At 38.1% G+C, this 25,795-nt stretch overlaps 1 protein-coding gene across 2 annotated transcripts in view; it reads right to left on the reverse strand.

The window, feature by feature from the left end:
- The window catches only part of CEP112 (centrosomal protein 112), a 329,147-nt gene that overhangs the window by 278,295 nt on the left and 25,057 nt on the right, over positions 1-25,795 (reverse strand). The window contains exons 5-8 of one of the 2 annotated variants that reach the window (XM_080679644.1): positions 19,476-19,566; positions 17,616-17,693; positions 1,575-1,622; positions 1,235-1,312 (exon numbers count right to left, since the gene is read on the reverse strand). In XM_080679644.1, the coding sequence (XP_080535770.1) occupies positions 1,235-1,312; positions 1,575-1,622; positions 17,616-17,693; positions 19,476-19,566 (295 nt within the window). Of the gene's footprint in view, positions 1-1,234; positions 1,313-1,574; positions 1,623-17,615; positions 17,694-19,475; positions 19,567-25,795 lie in introns of those variants that run through there. The other variant, XM_080679645.1, reaches the window with a different exon arrangement.

A 25,795-nucleotide genomic window follows, 5' to 3' on the forward strand; every position in this document is an offset into this window, starting at 1 on the left:
TCATTTGTGATCTGTTTCTTTGTCTCCGCATTTTCACTGCTTTCCTGAGTTGGTAGAGTAGCTTTGTGTGGTAGGTATCCTATAGGGCACAGTGGCTCAGCCTCCCCAGTTACCTGAGGTGGACACTCTTGGTGCACCTTTTTGTGGACTGTGTGCTCAGCCTTGTTGTAGTTAAGTTTTGATTGTTGTTGGTATCCCTTGGAGGAATTGACCTCCAGGCCAATTGGCTGTGAGGATCAGCTGTGTCTATGCTGGGAGAACTTCTGTGCTAGAGACACCCTTATGAGACAAGACTTGCAAAACTGCAAAAGCCTCTGTGCTCATCTTGGATGGGGTGGAGTTTCAGGGCGGAGCAGACAGCCTTGGTTTCCTGTCAGCCCTACCCTATGAGGCCCCTGGGTCTCAGTGTCCCTCAGTAATCGCTGCAAGCACCTCTGAGAGAAAGCCGCCCTCGAGTTTCGTCCGCTGCCAGACAGTCCAGTTTCTCCCCGAATGAGTCGGGGTTCCCAGAAACTTGCCCAGAACTGGAGTTCAGTGCAGTGGGGAGCTTCCGTCTCCCTCCCGCTTTAGAAAGCCAGCCGCGCACTCAGCCGCCCGTGCACACAGCCGCCCATCCTCTCCACGTGCGAGTCTCTGTACCTCAGCCTTTTGCAGCTCCTCTGAGTCTCAATGTGCTTTCCTCTTTCCTTCTAGTTGTAGAATTTCCACTCAGTCAGCTTTCCTGTGGTTCTGGATGGTATCGTTTTGTCTTTTAGTTGTAGTTTTGATATTGTTGTGTGAGGCAGCAGTTCAGGTGTTTACATATGCCACCATCTTGGTTTCTGTTCGAGAAATTCTTAAAAGCATCCATGCTTAGCTGGAGTGGCTCAGTAGTTGACCTATGAACCTATGACTGGGAATCGTCACAGTTCGATTCCCAGTCATGGCACATGCCCAGGTTGCAGGCTCAGTCCCCAGTGGGGGGTATGCAGGAGGCAGCCAGTTGACCAATGATTCTCTCATCATTGATGTTTCTATCTCTCTCTCCCTCTCGCTTCCTTTCTGAAATCAATAAAAAAAATTTCTTAATGTAGAAAGACAAACCCTGCCTACCCTACATCATTACTTCATATGTGTACCAAAGGCAACCTCTTCCTACCATGCATCATTATTCTAACTAAACCTGAAACCTCATATTAAGCAAAATATAAAAATACTGTCAATAATTAGGCATATAAAAATATTTCAGTCCTACCTCTTTCTCATGCATTCGAGAGAGTAAATGATCCTCATGGAAACTGCTGGATTTTCTCAGGCTGAATTTAGGAGTCATCTGTTGAATGAATGAGAGTTATTCAATACTTTTTCAGGCATGGTTTATCCTAAACCCCCAAGTAAACTTCTAAATTGCCTAAAGTTCATGCCAAAATGATGCCAACACTGGAGAAAAAAAATATTTATCCACTTCCAAATGATAGGATTCATAAGACAATTATGCTTTATAATGTGGAGCTAGACTATTTTCTGTAAATGACTTGATTATTTTACTTAAAAATATCTGTCTGTAGGAAAAGTCCAATGGAATCCTTACCTACCAGAGAAACTGGGATAGGCTTCTGTCTCAGGTACCGAGGATTTTCTATCTGAAATTTTAAACATAAGAACTTATTAATTTTTGAGTTTTAATTATTATTTGATAAAATAGAGAATTAAGCTGCTTTATGAAAATGTTTTCTATATGTCTTAATATTTAGCTTGTTTTTTAGAATGGCTATTGCATAATCCATTTTTAGTGGTCCACTAACAAATGAAATATAAAGCATAACCTCTGCAGACACAATTGTACTTTCATGATCCTCGCGCAGCCTGTTTTTGAATAGTCTCAATAATGTAAAAATGCCAATTCTCATTAACTTGATGTAGTGATTGATTTACCCAAACCAATATCTAAGTAGGGTTTTTTGAAAACTTAAGAAGCTCATTATAAAATATGCATAAATAAAGAAAGGGACAACGGGAAGAAGGACAAACCTGAAGAAAAAGATCAAGGTGGTGTGACATAATAAAACTGCAACAATGAAGGTAAGTCAATGGAACTAGGAAGTACCAGAAACTCAAATACATATGAGCATTTTATTCATGAAAGATAGAGCACTGCAAATTATTGAGAAAATTAGGATGTGTCCAACAAGTAGAGGAAAATAAGATCAAATCCCTTCCTCACACCATATATAATAATTTCCAATGGGTTAAATACTTATAATTAAAAGCAGAACTTTCAGAAGACATTCTAGAAGAATGACTTTATGGCCTTGTAGTAGAGAAGATTTCTTTAAAAATAAACCAAAAAAAGCATAAGCAAAAAATTTTAATAAATTTGATAATTTTAAATAAGAACTTCTCTCCAAAAAAGATATCATAAATAAAGTGAAAAGAGAAATAATAAATTAGGAGGAGATGTTTGCATGAATTCTTTGTCTCTAAAACATATAAAGAAGGTCTTTAAAATTTTAAAAAGAACAACCCATTAGGGAAAAACTTGAGACAGTTTCACTGATGAAGAAATTTGAATGACTAGCAAACATGAAAATATGCTCAATCTGTTTATTTTAAAAAAATGTAAAGTAATACCACAATGTGATAGTATTTTACCACCACCAGACTGGCATATATTAAAAATTTGACAATAAGAGTGTTCCAGATGTGGAGCACTTCCAGTAGGTATATAAAGGAGTATATGTACTTTGGGAAACATTCATTAAGTAAGACAATAAAATCAACTTAAATATCATACCAGAGAAAGAGGCATATTCTTTAGCAAATAACATTGTACTATATATACTTAGCTGTTTTAAAAATAGAGGCAGAAAAGGTTCAGCAGGCAGCAAAGTGCACTCGATAAATATTTATTGTTTGAAGGTGTACATATGAAAAGTAAATAACTATTCTCTATTTTCGGAATAGAGAAAACCAGCATAGAAAGTAAGTTCTTCAAAGATACGTATGAATCTGAAAATACATAAACCTCTAATTCATGAAGGAGAATTAAATTTAAGTGGGAAAATAAAGAAAGAGGAAAACAGGGAATTCTCAAAGATGCTCAAGCTCTAATTAAGCTTAAAATTTAAAACCAAAAGCCAAGAAAACCATTTGTGACTTATTTTTACTCTACTCTACATTTACAAGCAGGACACAAAATACTGGCTTAGCTGACTACAATGTGGCCTTTCAACTATGCAGTAACTCCTAGTTCATGCTCTTCATCTTTAAAAGCCATTAAACACAGAAGTTAAGGACTCACTCTGTTATCATAAATTTCATTTTTCCAATGGACCAAGAAAACAGAAAAAAATAAAAAGAGAAAATCTATTCTAGTATTTAAAAGCAACAACAAACACTGTGAACAAGGACAAATCTTCTGTTGTTATTCATTCATAATACACTGAGTTTGTCTCATGACTACTTTTAATATGTAATGAGAATTATTCATAGCAAAGCATGTTCTTGAGTCTATTTGGGAAAAAGAACACTCTACTTTCTGATTTTATAACAGCAGCCAGATGTGCTTTGAAGTTAAATGTTCCCACTTTGTAATCCACAGTAACAGGGACTTGAAGCAATCTGTAAACAGTCTTAACATTTACTTCTTCATGCTCTTTTAGAAAACTTCTTGTTCTCTCATAATACCTCAAGAAAGAACACCACAATAAAGAATGTCCAAAATGGGAGATAAAAAAGGACTTATGTGAAACATTAAAGTCTAACAAAAATACAGAAAGCAAAGCTAAAAATAATTAAGTTCCAATAGCATGAGTAAACCACGTGACTGAACATTTCTTCTTTAAGAAGCAAATAGAATCACAATAATAAAATATAGAATAAGTTAAACTAAACATAAATACAGACATCTGAATGCTCTCTAATGAAAGCTGGCTTTGATGTTTTATTTTGTTTAGTTCTTTAGCAGATTCATTTGTTTGGTTACGAAGGGTTCTGTTAGTTTGTTTCTTCAAATTATTCGGGATTTGGTCAAACTCACCAAATACCTACTTATAGACTAATGTTAATCAAATAGAGATGGTGTATGGTTCCAGAAAAATAGAAAGATATTTTATATAGTATTTTGGCTGTCTTAGAGGAAAGGACATTAACAGAGTAGATACAACACCCTAAAATAAATGTTTTTAAGTCATAGCATCAGTCAGAGAAGCTGCCAAAACTCTTGCATAAAATAAGCTCATTCCTCAATGCTAAATCAATTATGCCCCAAAATAATGTTTTTAAGTCAATATTTTGAAACTTGAAAAACATTTTTCACAGAAATAATACTACAAATGGAGGCTCATTCATTGGCTTACTCACATTTCAACAAACACTTAATGAGCACAAATAAAATACAAATATCAAGACACAGTCCACTGACACAAGGAAAAGTAAATAAGCCAAAGAACAGAATAGAAACAGACATGTCCTGTCACCTGATTTATGAGACAAATAATACTGCAGTGCAGCTGGAAAAAAAAATAGTTTTCTCAATAAATGCAACTGTCCAAGTGACAAAAACAAATCTTAACTCCATACCTTACAATGTACACAATACCATCTCCAGATGGTATGTAGATCTAAATAGAAAAAATAAAATAATAGTGCTACTAGAAGAAAACATAGGAGAATATCTTCAGGACCTTAAGATAGTCAAAGATCTTAAATAGAACCCAAATAGCACTAAATATAAAATGATGAGAAAACAAACTGCATTAAATTTTAAGTTTCTGTTCATCAAAGACACCAGAAAGAGAATGAAGGAAAGCAACAAAGTGAAAGAAAATGTTTATAACACTATATTCCAAAAGGACTCTAATCCAGGATATATACAAAGTTCATACATATTGATAAGAAAAAGGCTGACAGGAAAGTGGATGTTATCTGACGCCTGAAAAGCCCGGGGAATCTACAACTACAGCACCCACTGAACAGCTGCAAACCCAAGAAAACTGGTCCCCAATTGGCGCAAACACGCAGATTCAGAGGAGCTCTACACTCCACCACGGAAAGGTCAGATTTCACCTGGGATAAGGTGAGGTCTCTGGTCCCGGCAGGAGAGAGAAATGTGCACGCGGGAGCTGGAGAACCTGGGGAAGTCTGCCCCTAGAAAAATCCGCGGCCATTGGGGCTGGCACGATCCGTGAATGTGGAAGGGGGTTCGCAGAGCTGCTAACAGAGGGAACTCTAAAAAGCAACCCATTTTGATCTGACACAAAAGGACAGCCTAAACATTTTAAAAGTGTACTGGCTGCTTAGACCCAAGGGGAAAAAAAAAAGACTGCACACATTTGCGTGCAGCCCCGGAGTTCGCACACTTACGCTGGCTCTCTTTTCTTTTTTTCCTTTTTTCTTTTTCCTCTTTAAATCCTAGCTTCGGATTACTAAGCCCAATACATAGGATCACCCAATTGGGGACACCCTAAGAGACTGCAGGGAAAAGTTGTTTTTCTGGAACCTGGGGATCAGAGTGGGGAATAACTATCAGAGAACCAACTCTAGGGCAACCCACTCCCACAAACCAGTATTGAGTGCCACGGGGAAAGCAGGATCTAAGCACTGGCTACAGAGGATCTACAGACCCGAAGTTCAATCCAGAAACACTGCAACCCAGGGGTTGAATCACAAACTGACTCTTGTGAAAACACAAATAAAGGAATACAAGAAATTAAGATGCACTGCCTGATTAAAAATCAGGACCGGCTTACAACTGAGGAGCAATGGAACTCAGGGAACTTCAATACTGTCCTGACTAGGAAACAGGCGTGCCAAATAGAACAGTAGAGGAAGTGAATGATCTTCACTACTGCACATTTTTATTTATTTATTTATTTTTCATCTTTTACTTAAGAAACTAATTTTTTCTCTTTTTTCCTCACTTGATTTTACCTTTTTAATTATTATATTTTTATTTTCAATCAGTATTATTACTACCACTATTTTACCTTTTTTTTTTAAAGTATCATTTTATTTTCTCTTTATTTTACTTTGGGATTAGTGTTCTACATTCTATTTTCATCTTTCCTTTAGCATCATTTTACTCTATCTCAACTTTATCTTTATGCCATCACTCTCTTCCTAACTTTTCCCTTTTTGTTGTCCTGTTTCTCTTACCCTTTTCCTGCTTTAGATTTTCCCTATTCCTCCTTTTTACCCCGTTAAAATTTCACCCTACTTATATATCTAATTTCCAATACCCTGCTCCAAGTCCATACACACCTCTCTCTTCTCTTTCTTTCCTATCCAAAAATTGTTTTTCTCTGTCCTTTTGTTGTTGTTTGCTTGATTATTGATTATATCAATTTTTATGCTTGTTTGTAAGATTGTTTTGCTTTTTCTTTTTTCTTAGATTGTTTTGTTTTTGCCTCTGTTTTCCCTCGCCTCACCTGATATTAGCTGTTGTTTATAGTTTGAATTCATCTCCAGGTACTTGTTGCTGGCATTTATTGAGATTAGTGGCTGTTCTATTGGAGTTTTCTCCCCATATATATAGTTTTTCCCCCTCTTCTTTCTTATTCTCTTTCTTTTGTCTCTTACTTTGTTTTACCTTTTCCCAATTTCATTTTTGCACTCCTTTCTTTTTTTTCCTTTCCTTCTTTCTCTCCAATCCTCTAATTCGCCTTTCTCTGGTGGTCACCTTTATTTGGGGTTATAAATATCGTGTATACATTTCTGTTCAGTGCCTTGTGCATTGTGCCTGGTTGTGTTGTATTTTGTGCCTTTAAATCAATGCAGGAGAGAGAGAGAACTACATAATCAGACACCCGGAGAAGAGAGACCATGGGGAGACAAAGAAACAGCCCAGATATGAAAGAAAAGCAGGCATCACCAGAAAAGGAAGTAAATGAAAGGGAGGCAAGCAACCTGTCAGAGAAAGAATTCAGAGAAATGGTCATAAGGTGGCTGAAAAGAATGGAAGACAAATTCGACAATATGTGTAAGAACCAAGAGGAAATGAAGAAGAACCAAGAAGAAATGAAAAATGACATCGCTGCTGTAAAGAACTCAATAGAAAGCATCAAGAGTAGACTAGAAGAAGCAGAGGACCACATCAGTGAGCTAGAAGACAAGGTAGGAAAAAACACCCAGTAGAGCAGCTTCTAGAAAAAAAAATTAAAAAGCAGGAGGAGAGCCTAAGGGAACTTTGGGACAACACAAAACAAAACATCATCTGCATAATAGGGGTGCAAGAAGGAGAGGAAACTGAGCAAGGAATAGAAAACCTGTTTGAAGAAATAAAAACAGAAAACTTCCCTGATATAGGGAAGAAAAAACCCACACAAATCCAAGAAGCTCATACAGTCCCAAGCGAAATGAACACCAAAAGACTGACTCCAAGGCACATTATAATTAAATTGGCAAACACCAACGACAAAGTAAGAATCTTAAAAGCGGCCAGAGAGAGACAGAAAGTTACCTACAAAGGAACCCCCATCAGACTAGCCACTGACTTCTCAACAGAAATTCATCAGGCCAGAAGAAAATGGAATGAAATATACAAAGTCTTGCAAAGGAAGGGTCTGAATCCAAGAATACTGTACCCAGCAAGGCTATCAATCAAAATTGAAGGTGATCACAGGAGCTTCACAGACAAAAAAGGACTACGGGAATTTATTACCACCAAACCAGCAATGCAAGAAATGCTAAAGGGTCTGTTATAAAAAAGAAAAAAAGAAAGAAAAAAGAAAGAAAGAAATAGGAAGCAAAGAAGTAACACAGGGGTAAAGTATAAAAATGGCAACAAATTTAAGTACCTATCAATAATAACTTTAAATGTAAATGGATTAAATGCCCCAATCAAAAGACACAGGGTAACGGATTGGATAAGAAAACATGACCCATATATCTGCTGTCTAAAGAATCCCACCTCAAAAAAAAAAGACACACACAGACTGAGGGTGAAGGGATGGAAAAAGGTTTTTCAGGCGAATGGAAATGAAAAAAAAGCTGGGGTAGCAATACTTATATCTGACAAATTAGTTCTCAAAGTGAAGGACATAAAAAGAGATAAGGAAGGCCACTTCATAATACTAAAGGGAATAATCCAACAAGAAAAAATAACTCTGGTAAACATATATACACCCAATACAGGAGCACCAAAATACATAAAAAAAACTCCTGGAGGATATCAAGGGAGAGATTGACAGCTATACAATCATAGTAGGAGATTTTAATACCCCACTATCACCATTGAACAAATCCTCTAAACAAAATATCAGCAAAGAAACATCAATCCTAAATGACTCACTAGACCAGATAAAATTAATTGACATCTTCAGAACATTTCACCCCAAAGCCACAGAATATACATTCTTCTCAAGTACACATGGGTCATTTCCAAGATAGACCATATATTGGGACACAGGCAAAGTCTCTTCAAATTCAAGAAGATAGAAATTATATCAAACATCTTCTCAGATCACAGTGGCATAAAACTGGAAATCAACTACAATAAAAACAATCCAAAAAAATCAAACCCATGGAGACTAAACAGCATGCTATTAAACAATGACTGGGTTACCAGAGAGATCAAAGAAGAAATAAAAAATATCACGGCAACAAATGACAATGAAAATACAACAACCCAAAATCTATGGGACACAGCGAAAGCACTCTTGAGAGGAAAGTTCATAGCTCTACAAACCTACTGCAAAAAACAAGAAACAATGGTAATAAATTACCTAACCCTACAACTCAAAGAGTTAGAAAGAGAGCAACAAGGAAAGCCCAGTGTAAGCAGAAGGAAGGAAATAATAAAGATCAAAGCGGAGATAAATGACATTGAGACACACACACAAAAAACCACAACAATACAAAAGATCAACAAAACCAAGAGCTGGTTCTTTAAAAGGATAAACAAGATTGATGAACCTCTCGCCAGGCTCACCAAGAAACAAAGAGAGAGGACCCAAATAAACAAAACCAGAAATGAAAGAGGAGAAATAACAACAGACCCCACTGAAATACAAAGGATTGTTAAAAAATACTATGAACAACTCTATTCCAACAAAATGGACAACCTGGAGGAAATGGACATATTCCTAGAAAAATATAACCTTCCAAAACTCAATCAGGAAGAATCTAAACATCTCAATAGGCCAATAACTATGGAAGAAATAGAAGCAGTCATCAAAAAGCTTCCAGCAAACAATAGCCTGCGGCCAGATGGCTTCACACGGGAGTTTTACCAAACATTCAAGGAAGAACTAAAACCTATCCACCTCAGACTATTCCAAAAAAATTGAAGAGGAAGGAACACTTCCAAGCTCCTTCTATGAAGCCAGCATCACTCTAATGCCAAAACCAGATAAAGACAACACAATGGAAGAGAATTAAAGACCAATATTCCTCATGAACATAGATGCCAAAATCCTCAACAAAATTCTAGCAAATCGGATCCAGCAGTACATCAGAAAGATCATACACCATGACCAAGTAGGATTTATCCCAGGAATGCAAGTATGGTACAATATCCGCAAATCAATAAACGTGATACATCACATAAACAAATTGAGAGATAAAAATCACAGTCAGCCCTAACCGGTTTGGCTCAGTGGATAGAGTGTAGGCCTGCAGACTGAAGGGTCCCAGATTCGATTCCGGTCAAGGGCATGTACCTGGGTTGTGGGCACATCCCCAGTAGGGGGCGTGCAGGAGGTAGCTGATCGATGTCTCTCTCTCATCGATGTTTATAACTCTCTATCCCTCTCTCTTCCTCTCTGTAAGAAATCAATAAAATATATATTTTAAAAAATCACATAGTCATATCAATTGATGCAGAAAAAGCATTTGACAAAATCCAACAACCTTTTCTGCAGTAAAATTCTCAACAAAGTGGGAATAGAAGGTTCATACCTCAACATAATAAAAGCCATATATGATAAACCCACAGCTAACATCATACTCAAAGGGCAAAAAGTAAAACCATTTCCCCTAAGAACAGGAACAAGACAGGGATGCCCACTCTCACCACTCCTGTTCGACATAGTACTAGAAGTATTAGCCATTGTTATCAGACAAGAAGAAGAAATAAAAGGTATCCAAATTGGAAAAGGAGAAGTAAAGCTGTCCTTATTTGCAGATGACATGATACTGTACATAAAAAACCCGAAAGACTCCATCAAAAAACTATTAGACTTAATGAATTCGGCAATGTAGCAGCATACAAAATTAACGCCAAGAAATCTATGACATTTCTATACACCAATAGTGAACTTACAGAAAGAGAGACTAAAAAAGCAATCCCATTTACCATCGCACCAAAAAAATTAAGATACCTAGGAATAAACTTAACTAAGGAGGTAAAAGACCTATACGCAGAAAACTACAGGACACTGAAAAAAGAGATAGAGGAAGACGTAAACAGATGGAAGAACATTCCATTTTCATGGATTGGGAGAATCAACATCATTAAAATGACCATACTACCCAAAGCAATCTATAGATTCAATGCACTCCCCATTAAAATACCAACGGCATATTTCACAGACCTAGAAAGAACTCTCCAAAAATTCACCTGGAATAAAAAAAGACCCCGAATAGCCACAGCAATCCCGAGAAAGAAGAACAAAGTAGGTGGGATCTCAATACCAGATTTCAAGCTGTATTACAAAGCCACTGTTCTCAAAACAGCCTGGTACTGGCACAAGAACAGACATATAGACCAATGGAATAGAATAGATAATCCAGATATCGACCCAAACCACTATGCTCAATTAATATTTGACAAAGGAGGCATGAACATACAATGGAGTCAAGACAGTCTCTTCAATAAATGATGTTGGGAAAACTGGACAGATACATGCAAAAAAATGAAACTAGACCACCAACTTACACCATACGCAAAAATAAACTCAAAATGGATCAAGGACTTAAACATACAACAAGAAACCATAAAAATACTAGAGGAATCCACAGCCAGAGAAACCTCTGACATATGCCAAAGCAATTTCTTCACTGATACTGCTCCTAGGGCAATGGAAACTAAAGAGAAAATAAACAAATGGGACTACATCAAAATAAAAAGCTTTTGCACAGCAAAGGAGACCATCAATATAACAACAAGAAAGCCCACTGCATGGGAGAACATATTTGCCAATGATACCAACGATAAGGGTTTAGTCTCCAACATTTACAGGGAACTCATGCAGCTTAACAAAAAGAAGATAAACAATCCAATCAAAAAATGGGCAACTGATCTCAATAGACACTCTTTGAAAGAAGACGGAAGGCCAAGAGACATATGAAAACCTGCTCAAAGTCACTAATCATCAGAGAGATGCAAATCAAAACAACAATGCGGTACCATCTCACACCTGTCAGAATGGCTATTATCAACAAATCAACAAATAACAAGAGCTGGCAAGGATGCGGAGAAAAAGGAACCCTCGTGCACTGCTGGTGGGAATGCAGACTGGTGCAGCCACTGTGGAGAACAGTATGGAGTTTCCTCAAAAAACTAAAAATGGAGCTCCCATTTGACCCAGTAATCCCACTTCTAGGAATATATCCCAAGAAACTAGAAACACGAATCAGAAAGGATATATGCACCCCTATGTTCATAGCAGCACAATTCACCTTAGCTAAGATTTGGAAACAGCCTAAGTGCCTATCAGCAGATGAGTGGATTAAAAAACTGTGGTACATCTACACAATGGAATACTGCGCTGCAGTAAAAAAGAAGGAGTTCTTACCATTTGCAACAACATGGATGGAGATGGAGAGCATTATGCTAAGTGAAATAAGCCAGGCAGAGAAAGATAAATATCACATCATCTCACTCATTTGTGGAATATAATGAACAACATAAACTGATGAACAAAAATAGATGCAGAGACAGAGAAACATCAATCAGAACGTCAAACCACAGGAAAGGTAGGGGAGGGTGGGGTAAGGGGGAGAGATCAACCAAAGGACTTATATGCATGCATATAAGCCTAATCAATGGACACAGACAACAGGGGAGTGGGGGCATGAATGGGAGGTGGGGGGTAATGGGGGAATAAGGACACATATGTAATACCTTAATCAGTAAAGAAATTAAAAAAAAACACAATGCAATGTCAGTAACCACTCTCGAGAATCTTATCTAATAAAAGAGTAATATTTAAATTGACCATACCTCCGCTACACCCACAAGCCACGCCCACCAGCCAATTAGGAGCAAGTATGCAAATTAACCCAACCAAGATGGCTGCAGCCACGGATCGAACAAGAGGCTTGGGTTTCCCCAGCAATGGAGGAAGCCAAGCTTCCTGCACACCCTGGCGGACCAGGCTTCCGCTCAAAGCTACAAAGTTTCAATTATAGAAGATAAGTAAATCCCAACAAAAATGGCTGCAGCCACAGAGCAAGCAGGAGACTTGGGTTTCCCCAGCCAAGCTTCCTACACACCCTGGCCAGCCCAGGCCTATGCTCAAGGCTACAAAGTTTAAATTATAGAAGATAAATAAATCCCAGATACCAGGGCCTCCACTTGGGTCACCGGGGGCTGTGGCCAGCCTGAAAACCACCACAGGCCCCTCGCCCAGGCCGCCCCACACCCCAAGGGAACCCCCACCCTGATCCAGGACACCCTTCAGGACAAACCAGCTGGCCCCAACCTGTGCACCAGGCTTCTATACTATCTAATAAAAGAGTAATATGCAAATTGACCATCACTCCAACACACAAGATGGCTGCCCCCATGTGGTCAAAGATGGCCACCACAAGATGGCCACCACAAGATGGTCAGCAGGGGCAGGCAGTTGGGAGGGATCAGGCCAGTAGGGGAGGGCAGTTGTGGGTAATCAGGCCAGCAGGGGAGGGCAATAGGGAAGGACCAGGCATGCAAGGGAGGGCAGTTGGGGGCGATCATGCCTGCAGGGGAGGGCAGTTAGGGGTGACCAGGCCAGCAGAGGAGGGAAGTTGGGGACGATCAGGCCTGCAGGGAAGGGCAGTTGCGGGGGACCCAGGCCTGCAGGGGAGAGTAGTTGGGGGGGACCAGGCCTGCAGGGGAGGGCAGTTAGGGGTGACCAGGCCTGCAGGGGAGGGCAGTTAGGGGAAAACAGGCTGGCAGGGAGCTGTTAGGCATCAATCAGGCTGGCAGGGGAGTGGTTAGGGAGTGATCAGGCTGGCAGGCAGAAGCGGTTAGGGGCAATCAGGAAGGCAGGCAGGCGAGCAGTTGGGAGCCAGCAGTCCTGGATTGTGAGAGGGATGTGCAACTGCCCATTTAGGCCCAATCCCAGTAGGGTCAAGCCTAAATGGGCAGTCAGACATCCCTCGAGGGGTCCCAGATTGGAGAGGATGCAGGCTGGGCTGAGGGACACCCCCCCCCCATGCACGAATTTCATGCACCGGGCCTCTAGTCTATATATATAAAAGGCTAATATGCAAAGTGTCCCTGCAGGAGTTCAATTGGGAAACCGGGAGTTCTATCACTCACTATGATGTGCGCTGACCAATAGGAGGCGGCGTGGAATGAAGAAAGGCCCTGGCTGGGAGCCAGCAGCTGGGAAAGGGAGGCCCCAGCTGTCAGCCGGAAGGAAGGCCCTGATCGTCCCTGATCGCCGGTCAGGCCTAGGGACTGTACCTGTGCACAAATTTCATTCACTGGGCCTCTAGTAGCTACATATTTTTAATTAAGAACAATTAACTCACACCCAACTGGCATGGCTCAGTGGTTGACCATCGATCTATGAACCAGGAGGTCACAGTTTGATTCCTGGTCAGGGCACATTCCCTGGGTTGCAGGCTCAATCCCTAGAGCGTGCAGGAGGCAACAGATCAATGATTCTCTCTCATCATTGATGTTTCTATCTCTCTCTCCCTCTCCCTTCCTCTCTGAAATCATTAGAAATACATATTTTTAAAAATAATAATAATTAACTGACGACACCAAGTACAGAACAGGAACTGGCACACATTACTGATGAGGATCAAAGTGGCACAAACATTCTAGAAAACAATTTGGCAATATCTACTGTATCAATTGGCTTTTTGCCGCATAACAGATCACTCAAACCTTTGTGGCTTCAAACTACAACCGCTGGATTTAGCTCCCAATTCTGTGGGTCAGCACCTTGGGCAGCCCCTGCACTGGAACGGCTCATCTCACTTGAGTGACAGCAGCCCTGGGTGACCAATGAGAACCGTTCTCAGTAGGCCACAATGACAAAGGCACAGTGAGTAGAATTGCCAGGCCTCCCACATTCCTCCCAGAGAGAGTAAGGGAGCATCTCCCGTTGCTGATACCCTGCAGGTGATCCCCTGACCACAATGGGGAGGTTGACCCTTCATGATAGACCCTGGGGTGCTGTCCACCCTCCAGAACTCCCTGAGGGATCTGGAGAGGACACTCCTGCTGACCTCACCCTGTTCCTTCCCGCCACTTCCTATCCTGAGAGCTCTCCCTGCACAAACCCCCCATCCTGGGTCCTGTTCTCTCAGCTGTGCTTCCAGGGACCTAGGGGTCTACTCAGAGTCCTCACTGTTCCTTTGCTCCTGGTGGGAGTGAGGCTCTGCAGTCAGCACAGGACCCAGGGTGGGAACTGGGATGTAAAGCCCAAGAAAGTCCTCCCTATGGCCCCTCACCCCATCCTCAGAAATAAGATTTATATAAAGAGAGTTACGCATGAAACATATACAATAAAGTATGTTAACAAAGCAAGAAAGCTTTCCAAAAACTAAAGGTTAAAAAGGTTAAAGAGTAAGAAAAAATAATACAGGAAGAAAATTTAATTGCTAGTCTTAGTATATAAATCTCTACTTGAAATATGTATTCCTAGAAAAAAATATTAACACATTCCTGGAAAAAGATAGAATAATGGTATTTTTAACATAAACTAGAAAATTCAAATTCCAGAACATCTAATGCATCAGAATGAAGGTATTGACAGTCACACTAGAAATATAAAAAACTTACCTTTGTATAGAGCACAAAAATTAACCAGCTATTAAATGATCATTCAGAGGAAGAAAGGAAAAAATATTCTGTGGTACATTCTCATACAAACTAAATCCAAAGCAAAATCTAAGCCTTTAATACACTGGACACTTGAATTATTCTACTGTGATCAAGAGATACATAGCTCAGCCTGATTAATGCATGTATGTTATAAATATATAAAAATACAAGACTTTCATATTTTATACTGTTAGTGCATTCTTTGAACAATAAAATGTGAAACAAAGCCCCAGGCAGGCCTAGTTTTAAGGCATTACCTCAAAATATTTTAGATGCTTTCTTTTCATTTTATTATACATTGAAAATTTTAATCCTCCGAACTGTTAAGTAATCGTGAAAAGTCTTCCATGTGCTAAGAAATGTACATCAGAAGTTTCAAATAGCTGAGGGCAAAGGCAAGTTTAAAAGGCCCAGAATTTTGTTTTTCACTTTGATATTGCCTTCTGGCAAAAAGAATTTGTCTTTCAGAGGGATTTCCTGTGCTCTTCTCCCATGCTGGTAACTTAGACCACTTCTCCAACACCCTCAAACATGAAAATGTTTTTCTTTTGACTTACTATTCCCCTCGTAATCAATTCTGCTTCTCCCTTCTCTGTCATTAATGTACTCCAAAATCACAGAGATTCATGTAGCTTAAATTCTTATCCATTTCCCTCCCCTCCAATCATGGCCACTGCCTTAGCCAGGCATCCTCACTTTGTGCTCCCTCCCAGCCTCCGCCCTTCCAAGACTAGGGCTGTTCAGCCTCTGGGTACAACTGCCCCTCTAACAGAGGGACTAAGACAGAAGACTCCTGCCCTGAGTCTCATGAAGCTCCAAACTTTGAACTCCCCAGTTAATCATACCATGTCTTCCAACTCCATGAGTCTAAAACAAGCTTTTAAACCCCTCAACTAGATTCTCCCATTGGACAATCAGTTAACTGATGGAGAGCCAACATTCCCATTTCCTGAAGCCTTTGGGTGCCCTTCTGTGCAGCCTACCACTCAGTCAGGAAGCATTCTGTATTTTCTGTGAAACGGGCTTCCTTCCTGCACTTTCCATCTCCACTGAAGTCACACTAACTTAGAGTTCATTGCGAACACCTACAAGATGATTGGTTCCCTCTCTCCATTTCTACTCACATCCATCATAACCTTCATCATGCCACCTAGCTGATTTTCCTAAAGCACATTAAGCCCATCATTAGAAAGAAGGGTTTGGGTTTTTTTTAAAATAATAATCCCTAATGTCAGTAAGAAGTGAGAAATAGACAATCCCATACACTGCTGGTTGGAAAATAAATTGGTATACCCCTTTTGGGCCTAAGAAAGCAACTGAATATGTATAAAATGACTCTTCTAAGTAATTTTAGTGCAGTATTACTTATATTAGCAACAAACAGGTTGCAGCCTGAATGTCCAAAAATAACTGAATGCTTAAATAAGTTATGGAATATCCATCCAAAAGAAAAATTAGTGCTACCATTAAGATTCATGTTTACAGAACTATTATAAACTTAAACCAAATTTAAAATAGCACATAATAAAATAGCACTTAAACATAACTGCAATTTTGTTTAAATTTTAATTTTATAAATACACACAGAAAAAAGGAAATATACATAAAACAAAATGTTACATCTCTCGGTGTTATGATTTTAAAACAGTTTACTCCTCTCATTTTCTGTATTTTTCAAATGTTCAAATTACAAATTGTTTTTATAGTAACCAAGTATGACAAAAATTGTTTTAAATCCCTTATTTCCTCAAAGCATTTTAACAGCATATATGTAAAATGAAATGTGAGGGAGTGGGGTGGAAATAAACCTCCTGCCCAGAGGTCAGGGTTCGATTCCCTGTCAGGGCACATGCTCAGATTGCGGGCTTGATCCCAGTAGGGGGCGTGCAGGAGGCAGCCGGTTGATGATTCTTATCATTGATGTTCTTATCTCTTTCTCCCTCTCTCTTGCTCTCTGAAATCTAAATAAAAATATATTTAAAAAAATAAAATAAACCTCCTGGGCTTCCTATTGCCTAAAATTTTAAACTTCTCAACTTAGCATTCAGAGCGCCCATGCAATCCAGCTGCTAACGTTGCTCCCAACCCCCACATATACCCTCGGAACTAGTCATGACAGTTCACTTACGGTGCACGGCACCCGTTCTTCATGCCTATTTCTGCCTTGAATTCCTAGCTCTGTCCTCCCCAACCATCCAAGTACATTCATACTCCCAGGCTTTGGATATGAAAACTGCTATTCATGATGGCGGCTCATCCATGAAGTCTCCCTGACATTTTTTTTTTTCAACCCAAATGCCCTTGCTTTTCCAACTCCTCCCTCCCCTCCCCTCCACCTCAATATTCTACTTTCTATCTAACTCATTTTGGTATTTTATCATATGCTATCTTAAATTATTATTTTACTATTTATGTGTATGTCTCATTTCCCCAACAAAAATGGCAGCTGTTCAGGGGCAGAGACTATGTTATGCTTGTTTGGAATGTTATTTCTCCTTCCTGTGCTCACAGTCCTTCTCAGTGTTAACACAGTACTTGACATCTAACATCCAATACTAGTCACTGAATAAAATTAAATTAGTTCAGATGTTTCTTTCAACTATGATTCTTTCACATGAATATACATACATAAAACAAATACTTGTTTTACCCCAAGATTCCAACTATTAAGGCGAGCTTCGATGTCGCTGTCATCCAAAGAAACAGCAGATTTTTTCAAATGAACTTCCTGAAATACAAAAGAGAAAAAGAAGGGATGAAGGAAAGAGGGAAGGAGGGAAGAAATAAAAGAGAAAAGGAAGAAGGTAAATAAGGGAGGGAGAGCAGGGAAAAGGGAGGGAGGAAGACGGACAAAATGTGTCATTCAGAGCAGTGAGAACTTTGTGAGCTTTTTTGGTAGTGCTATATTGCCTCAGAGGAAAGGGTTATGTTACAATTGAGCTGGTTTCAGTTCTAAGTAATGACTGTTTATTACATCTGCTTAGGGCTATGAGATGCCTTCACAATATATTCACACAGTAACTAGATTTCAAAAAAACCATCAAAAGAATATTTTAAAAATTAATCCAGACTCTTCTCTTTAAGTTCTTTTACAGAAAGTTTTAATTGTGGTATACCACAGTAGCTTTAAAGGGGGATGGGGAGACACTTGAAAAGATGAATTATTTACTCTCGTTAAAATTAGTTAACAGGAAAGTTTGTGCTGATGTCCAAGAAGCTCTTTGTTCTTAAATTAATTCTCATTCATACCCTGAATATAAAGAGAAATAGGCTTTGAATTCACATCACAAAAACACAATTAGGGTGATTCTTTACTTTTTCGAAAAAGTAGAATTCCATGCTTTTTTTCCACCTCCCATGTAATTTATTAAATTACATATTTATCAAACCAGATTGAAATTATAATTAACTGAGGACAGACTAAGATCAGTGCCAAAAATGAACAATGATCCGAAAACGCTAAAAACTTAGAAAGGTCCATCTGTGTAAAATAACAGTGTATATTCTACAATACAGCCAAAAAATTTATTTTCAAATTAAATTTGTTGATACAGTATTTGCATGCTTTCAGAAAACCTCATTAATACAAATAAACCTATTTACCTATGGTCATTTAAGTCATCTGAAGTGATGAAAACAAAAAGTTGTTTGTTATATATTATATTAAAATTCATTATTGCTTCTATCATTGGTCCCCTTTTTATTTTTATGAATAAGAATGTCTTAAGAAAATGCACCTGCTTTATTTTGAGTAAATATAATGATTGATAATAAACCCACAAATATTTAAAATGTGCTCCCCTTTATGTTAAAATATTTTTGAAAGTTCCAAATTATCACTGGAGAAAATGCAAGGAGTTATGTTCAGAGCAATATGTGCTAAAACAGTCAGGCATCACTCGGGATATTCTTGGAACTAAAAGTCTTGCAACCCAAGACAAGCCAGAGTTACACAAAGACCCTAGTAGGCAGGCAAAGTCCTTCCCTTCACACAGCTACCTGCAATGCTCACTGGTACCTTGTTCAAACTAAATCTATGTTATTTATGCAACTGATTGCATGTATTGCAATTAGATGCAAGGGAGGTAGTTATTCATAGGTTAATATATATAAACAGTTCACTTCATCAGAAAGGCAGTGTCTCCTATTTCATTACAAGTTAATCCCAATTTCTTAAATTTATGACAACTGTCTCATTTTTATACATACTCTGAATAAAAAAAGTAAAAAAAAAAAAAAAAAAACCAAAACTAAAAAACAAATAGCTTTCTGAAGCTATTCTTTGATACACAGTTAATAGACTGATTAACATGATGGCTTAGAATTACTGAGAAAGCAGAAGGGACAGTGTGGAATACACCAAACACACCATTTCTTTGACATCAGGATGGTCACCAAAACTTTCAGTATTTATTTGCTATTTCTAAGTCATCGTTGGAATTTGACAATATGAAACTAAAAATTTGTGGAGTTAAAGCAACAAACAAACAGAAGTAGAATCTGATCTTACACAACTCCTTTGGGTAGTATGTTGTTCGTCTTCTCTGTAGGTTGGACTCCTAGAATGTGATGTCCTTTGGAGTTTCGCAGTGTACTGTTCCCTATGGACAGACCAACATAGTAACAATCAGAATTGGAGGTATTCGAAGGACATGGGAATTTTCAAATCTAAGCATACCAAGTGTTCTTGGGATGAGATGATTATTTATATTAACAATGATGTTTCAGTAGCAAAGAAAAAAATCTAAATAACTTACATTTCTCACATTTTATTTCATTTAAACTATAAATAAGATGTCACCGAAAAGCCACATACTTGTTTACAAACAAATGCGATCTTTAAGTAGGACTATAATAAACTACATGTATTTAAAATGTCCTCCTCCATTTACCTTACCCTAAATGTAGGTAGAGAAAAAAATAAAGCATATATTCTTAGATAATTATTTTAAAAGGTTAGCAAATTTTGTGGAATTCATGTTCCATATCAAGATGAAACCTAAAAATATATAAAATAACAAAACCTTTTATGTAGCTGAAAGTCTGAATTAATTTGGAACCTTGTCAGAAACCACAGATAAATCGAAGTCTTCAATTTAAAAATGCACCGTGTCGCCCTGGCCAATGTGGCTCAGTTGGTTGGGCATCATCCTGTGCACCAAAAGGTTACTGGTTCAATTCCCGGTCAGGGCACATGCCCAGGGTTTCATACTGGAGGCAGCCAATCGATCTTTCTCTCCCTCCCTCCCTTTGTCTCTAAAAATCAACAATAATAATAATTAAATTTAAGTGCACCATGTTAACTCAGGTAAAATATGATAAGTACAACATGTGTAGGAAAATAACTTGAACAAAAAGACTTTTCTCCAATGTAAAATACAATATAAAAATACCATTCTCAATTTCTACCCTAGCCTGGAGTCTCTCATACACTTTTACTCACATTGCTTCAATGAAAGTTCCATGACTACAAATATCTGTTCTCTGAACAGCTGCTTCAATTTTTGTGAAATGGAAACTAACCATTACATAATGAATTAAAGTCACTAACTTTCAACCACAAGCCATGTCAGGATTTCCTTCACAAACAGTGAGCTGTACTAAGTATTCCAAAAAGATAAAATAGTAATCAAAATGACAAGACTACAATGAAAGTGTTTTTTGGTAGTAACTCTAATAAATAACATTCCTTGGACTAGTTACAAAATAATTTAGAATGTCTGGGAAAGCTATTTTCAAAAGAGCTATCCATTTTGTATACCCCTACTCAATATCCCACATAGCCAAATAGTTAAAAATAAGTGAAAAAAGCAGATAAAGTAATATTTTGAAAATAATCTCATCAGCCAATGTGCTAGGGCTGATAGAAGCACTTAATACTCAGTGTGGGAAGAGGCAACCTGATATATCAAACTAAGCAGTGGCCTGTTCTTCTTTAAGAATAGATTAAAGTCATAAAGAAGAGCTATAATTAAAAATTGAAAAATGCTTAAATATTAAAAGTAATTCTTCTCATAGAAAATATTAATAAAAAGAAGAACTGAAACATTTATTGGTTTGTTACACAGGGTGCATACATAAAACAACACAGCCTTTTACCTCACTTGTAGCATCCTCTGTACCAATCTTCCTCTTTCCCATCACAATAAATTTTCAAAATAACTTATTGGGTCCATGCCCTAACCTGCCATATACTCTTCAATCAACAATTTGACTTCCACTCACCCTGAAAGTGCTGTATGTAAAGTCATCAATGATCTCCTAGTTGCTCAAGCAAATGAGTCATAAATGTCCTTACCCTCCCTAGCTAATCTCATCAAGGCATGAGGGACAGTGTTTTAAAGCTGCCACAGAACCATTCTGCCCTGGTTCTCTCCTTGAGAAATCTTCACAGAAACCTTCACTAGCTTTTCTCTCTCTGCACATCCTATACTGGCTAAAATCCCAGGTGTCTGTGCCTAGTCTTATCTACTTCCCTTTTACATGCTTTCCCTGGACAATTCAATATGCTCTTCGTTTTTTAAATAATAATAAGCGTGGATTACCAAATCCACATATCCATCCCAATTGCTCTGCCTCCAACTCCATTACAAATACAAGTTAAATAGCCCCACTTCCATTTCAACATGTCCAAAACTAAATGCATTCTATTGCCCCAGAACATGTGCCAATGCAGGCCAAGTGGAGCAGAGGCTTCCTGAAGCCAGCTCTAGGTGAAGGCAGCTGAACCAAGGAAAAGAGGAAGGTCAGTAGCAGCACTAAAATCTGGGCTGGCACAAGAAACTTAGGACATTAGGCGTAGATATTTCATTTCTGGCCACCCAGACTGAGTCAAGCTGGTAACACAATTAACTGAAACTGTAAGTAGGTACAAAGGTAGCTCAGAATCACAGAGATGGGGCTGGAGGTCAAGGTGAACAGTGAGATAGAGGATAGAAGGCAAAGCTCAACCCCATAAACCTTCTTCTGAAGGGTAACAGACTAGCAAGCCATGGTGCTCATTAAGACAGCCTACAATTAGTACAGGGGACATGATTACAGCAAGCTCATGATTATGGTGCTTGGCCAATTAGAAAAGAGGACTGTGGCTTGATTAACCTGAGGGTGCCCAAACTAACACAGCCAGAAAAGCTCAAGGACCTTATAAGATGCCCGGACATCAAATGCCTTTTCACTCCTCGTAATAGGAAATTGGGTATAGGAAATACCCGTTTTTCCTTTCACTTTTCCTAATGCTAAACTATTTCAACAGGAATTCAGAAACATTCGCTCAGCAACTCCCTTGGTTCCAAATACTAGAGGAACAGATACTTGGTCCCTATAAAGATAAAGAGATAAGCAATGACATATAAGCTTTAAAAACCTAAAGAAAGAGCAATCACATGTCCTCCTACAAAAGAAACTTAATGTATTCTTTAAAGGGAGAAATTTATAAAATGTATTTTTAATCTGTGCTCTGACTGTGATTCAAGTGAACATTTCAGCTGTAGAAAGGAAATGAACAATCTGTGATCATAAAAATGTGCTTACAAATGAAAAACACGATTATCAAATTTTAAAACCATAATGGAAGAAGAGAACAGCCAACTTAATATAGCATAAAATCAAATCAGCAAATTAGAAACTCGTTCAAAAAGTATTCTAAGAACACAAAGAAAAAAATAAAGGGATGAATATAATAAATGCAAGAGATAAGGAAGGTAGATTCAAAAATCTCCAATGTCGAAATAACATGAATTCCAGAAGGGGAATAAGAGTTAAAGATACAGTAGTTAAAGATACAGCTAAGATGCACCAGAGAAGAGCCTAAAAGAATAACCTATGACACCACTGTGAGCAAGAACAAAAATGCAATGCCAATGAGAAGGACGGAAACCGAAGGTCTGCCGGGCCCTGGTTCCAGAAACAACCAGAGGCAGCAGGAAGTGTGACTGCAGAGAAGTAGGAGGGAATCAAAGTTCCTCAAAGTCAAACTCACCAAGAAACCAGAGGCAGGGATGGAGTTCCTCGCTCTGAGAGGAAGCCGAAAACCAGTGCGGGTGGTCATTTCTGAAAACTATGACTTATAAGAAGCTATATGCCCCAGAAAAGCAAAGAACATAAACACAGCCTCAAAAACAAGGAGTCAGACTGGCTTCACGTGAAAGGGACAGAGAATTCAGAATGAAAAGAGGTTTCTGAGTCCCCAAATTCTACAAATGGGAAGCAGGCTAAGAAAACTACCAGGCTTAAAACAAATCACTTCCTATGGTAAAAGAAAGATAATTCAGAGGGAAAAGCCCAGGCCATGAAGAACAAACCCAGGAAGAATCACTAAGCCCTAATCAAGACACAGCTGGCATGGCTCAGTGGTTGAGCATCGTCCTATGAAACAGGAGGTCATGGTTTGATTCCCAGTCAGGGCACATGCCCGGGTTGTGGGCTCAATCCCCAGTAGGGAGCATGCAGGAGGCAGCCGATCAATGGTTTTCTCATCATGGATGTTTCTATCTCTCTGTCCCTCTCCCTTGCTCTCTGAAATCAATAAAAACATATTGTTAAAGACACAAAATCATTTTTTTAAAAGAAACAGGTGACAGAAAGATGTCTGGCTAGATTTCAGAATGCTGTGGAACTGTCATTGTATATGTGTTGCACTTTCAGTTTTCCGAGTGAAGGTCCAGTTCCTCTCTCACCACTGTGTTGGCTATGTGGGTGGATGAGGGGGGCAGAGTAACTTACTCCTTTAGTTCACAGATGTTTAGATTGGAAAAAGCCACACCGAAGAAGTCTTGGCTACACCTGGATATGATTTTTATTGTTTATTGAGATATCATTTATTTACAATAAAATCTTTACCCATTTAAAATGTAGAATTTGATGAGTTTTGACAAATGTATATACCGGTATAACCATCACAATAAAGAGACAGATTCTTTCTATCACACCCCAAAGTCCTCTTGAGCTCCTTTGGAATCAATCTACTCCCTTCTGCAACTGTATTTTGTGGAATCTCAAATATATGGAATAAAAAACTATGTACATTTTTGTCTGGCTTATGTAACTGAGGAAAATGTTTCTGAGATTCAGCCATGTTGTTACACATATCAAAAGTTTATTTCATTTTATTGCTGTAGTATTCCAGTATGTGAATGAACCATCACTTGCTTTTTTACTCATGTGCTGAGGGACATTTAGATTGTCTCCAGATTGGGGCTATTATGAATAAAGCTTCTATGAATATTCAGGCTCAAATATTTATGTGGACATGCATTTTCATGTCTCTTGACTAAACACCTAGGAATAGAACTGTGGCTCATATGGTAAATTATCTTAAACTTTAAAAGAAATTGGCAAAGTGGGCATGCTATTTTCTATTCCCATCAACATTATAGACTTCCAATTTCATCATATCATAATCCTATTGGTCTTCTCAGTCTTTATATTTTCAGCCATTTTCACGGGTGTGTAATGTATCACATATTTATAATGTGTATTTTCCTAATAAAGAATGATGTTGATCTTTTCATTTGTGTGTATTAGCCATTTATATATTTTCTTTTGTGATGTGTCTGTAAAATCTTTCACACATTGAGTTATCTACCTTTTCTTGAGTTGTGAGTTCTTCACAGACCCAAGTGCTTTGTCAGATATATGTACTCAGAATATTTTCTCCCATCTGTGCCTTGCCAGGTAATTTTCCAAATGATGTCTTTTAATTTTGAGAGTCCAGCATATAGTTTTTTCATTTTTTAATATCCTATTTTAGAACTCTTTGCCATGGCCACAAAGATTTTTCTGTTTTCTTCTAGAAGTCCTATGGTTCTTAGCATTTTCATTTAGGTCTATAACCCACTTCATTTTTCCCCCATGTGGCTATCCAGTTGTTCAAACATAATTTGATGAAAAGGCCTTCCTTCACTTCACTTCATTCCGTTGCCATCTTTGTGAAAAGTCAATTAACCCATATACATACGCGGACACCTATTTCTAGAATTTCCATTCTATTTCATGGATCTCTCTATCCCTTCACCAACACTGCTATCTTTATTACTGCAGCTTTAATTTTACAAATCGGGACTGCTAAGACCTCTTTTTTTTAATAACTGCTTTGGGTTTTCATGGATAACTTAAATCAGGCTGAGGAAGTTCCTTTCTATTCCTAATTTGCTAAGAGTTTCTATCATAGATGGATGTTGCATTTTGTTAAATGTTTTCTCTGCATCTATTGAGATAATCGTATGATTTTTCTTATATAATGAAATAGATTTTCAAGTGCCAACCAACCTCTTAGTACTGGAATAGGTCCAACTATTCATGATATAATATGATTTTTATATTTTCTGGATACAGTATGGTAATTACTAATTTTTAAATCTATGTACAAGAGGAAATATTGGTACACAGTTTAATATTCTTGTAATGTCTTTGTCTTCTTTCGGAAACAAAAAAATACTGACTTAACCAAATAAGTTGGGAAGCATTTCGTCTTTCTTTATTTCTTGTACAAAAAAAACATGTAGAATGATATAATTTTCTTCTATAAAATCCTGATTCAATTCACCAATAAAGCCATTGAAGTTTGGAGAGTTATTTGTGAGAAGATGGTTAATTACAAATTGAAATTCTTTGGTAGAGATAGGGCCACTTACATTTCTAATTTTTTCTTGAGTCAGTATTCATTTTTGGGTCTTTCAAGAAATATGTCTATTTCATCAAAGTTTTCACTGGTATAGTCATTTATAATATTTTCTTATAATATTAATGCTGGCAGGATCTGTGTGGAGCTTCTTGCATTCATTCCTGATATTGCTAATTTGTGTTTTCTTTCCCTTATTTATTTTTAGTTGT

The sequence above is a fragment of the Plecotus auritus genome (genome assembly GCF_963455305.1).
Source record: "Plecotus auritus genome assembly, chromosome: 7".
NCBI classification, from domain to species: domain Eukaryota; kingdom Metazoa; phylum Chordata; class Mammalia; order Chiroptera; family Vespertilionidae; genus Plecotus; species Plecotus auritus.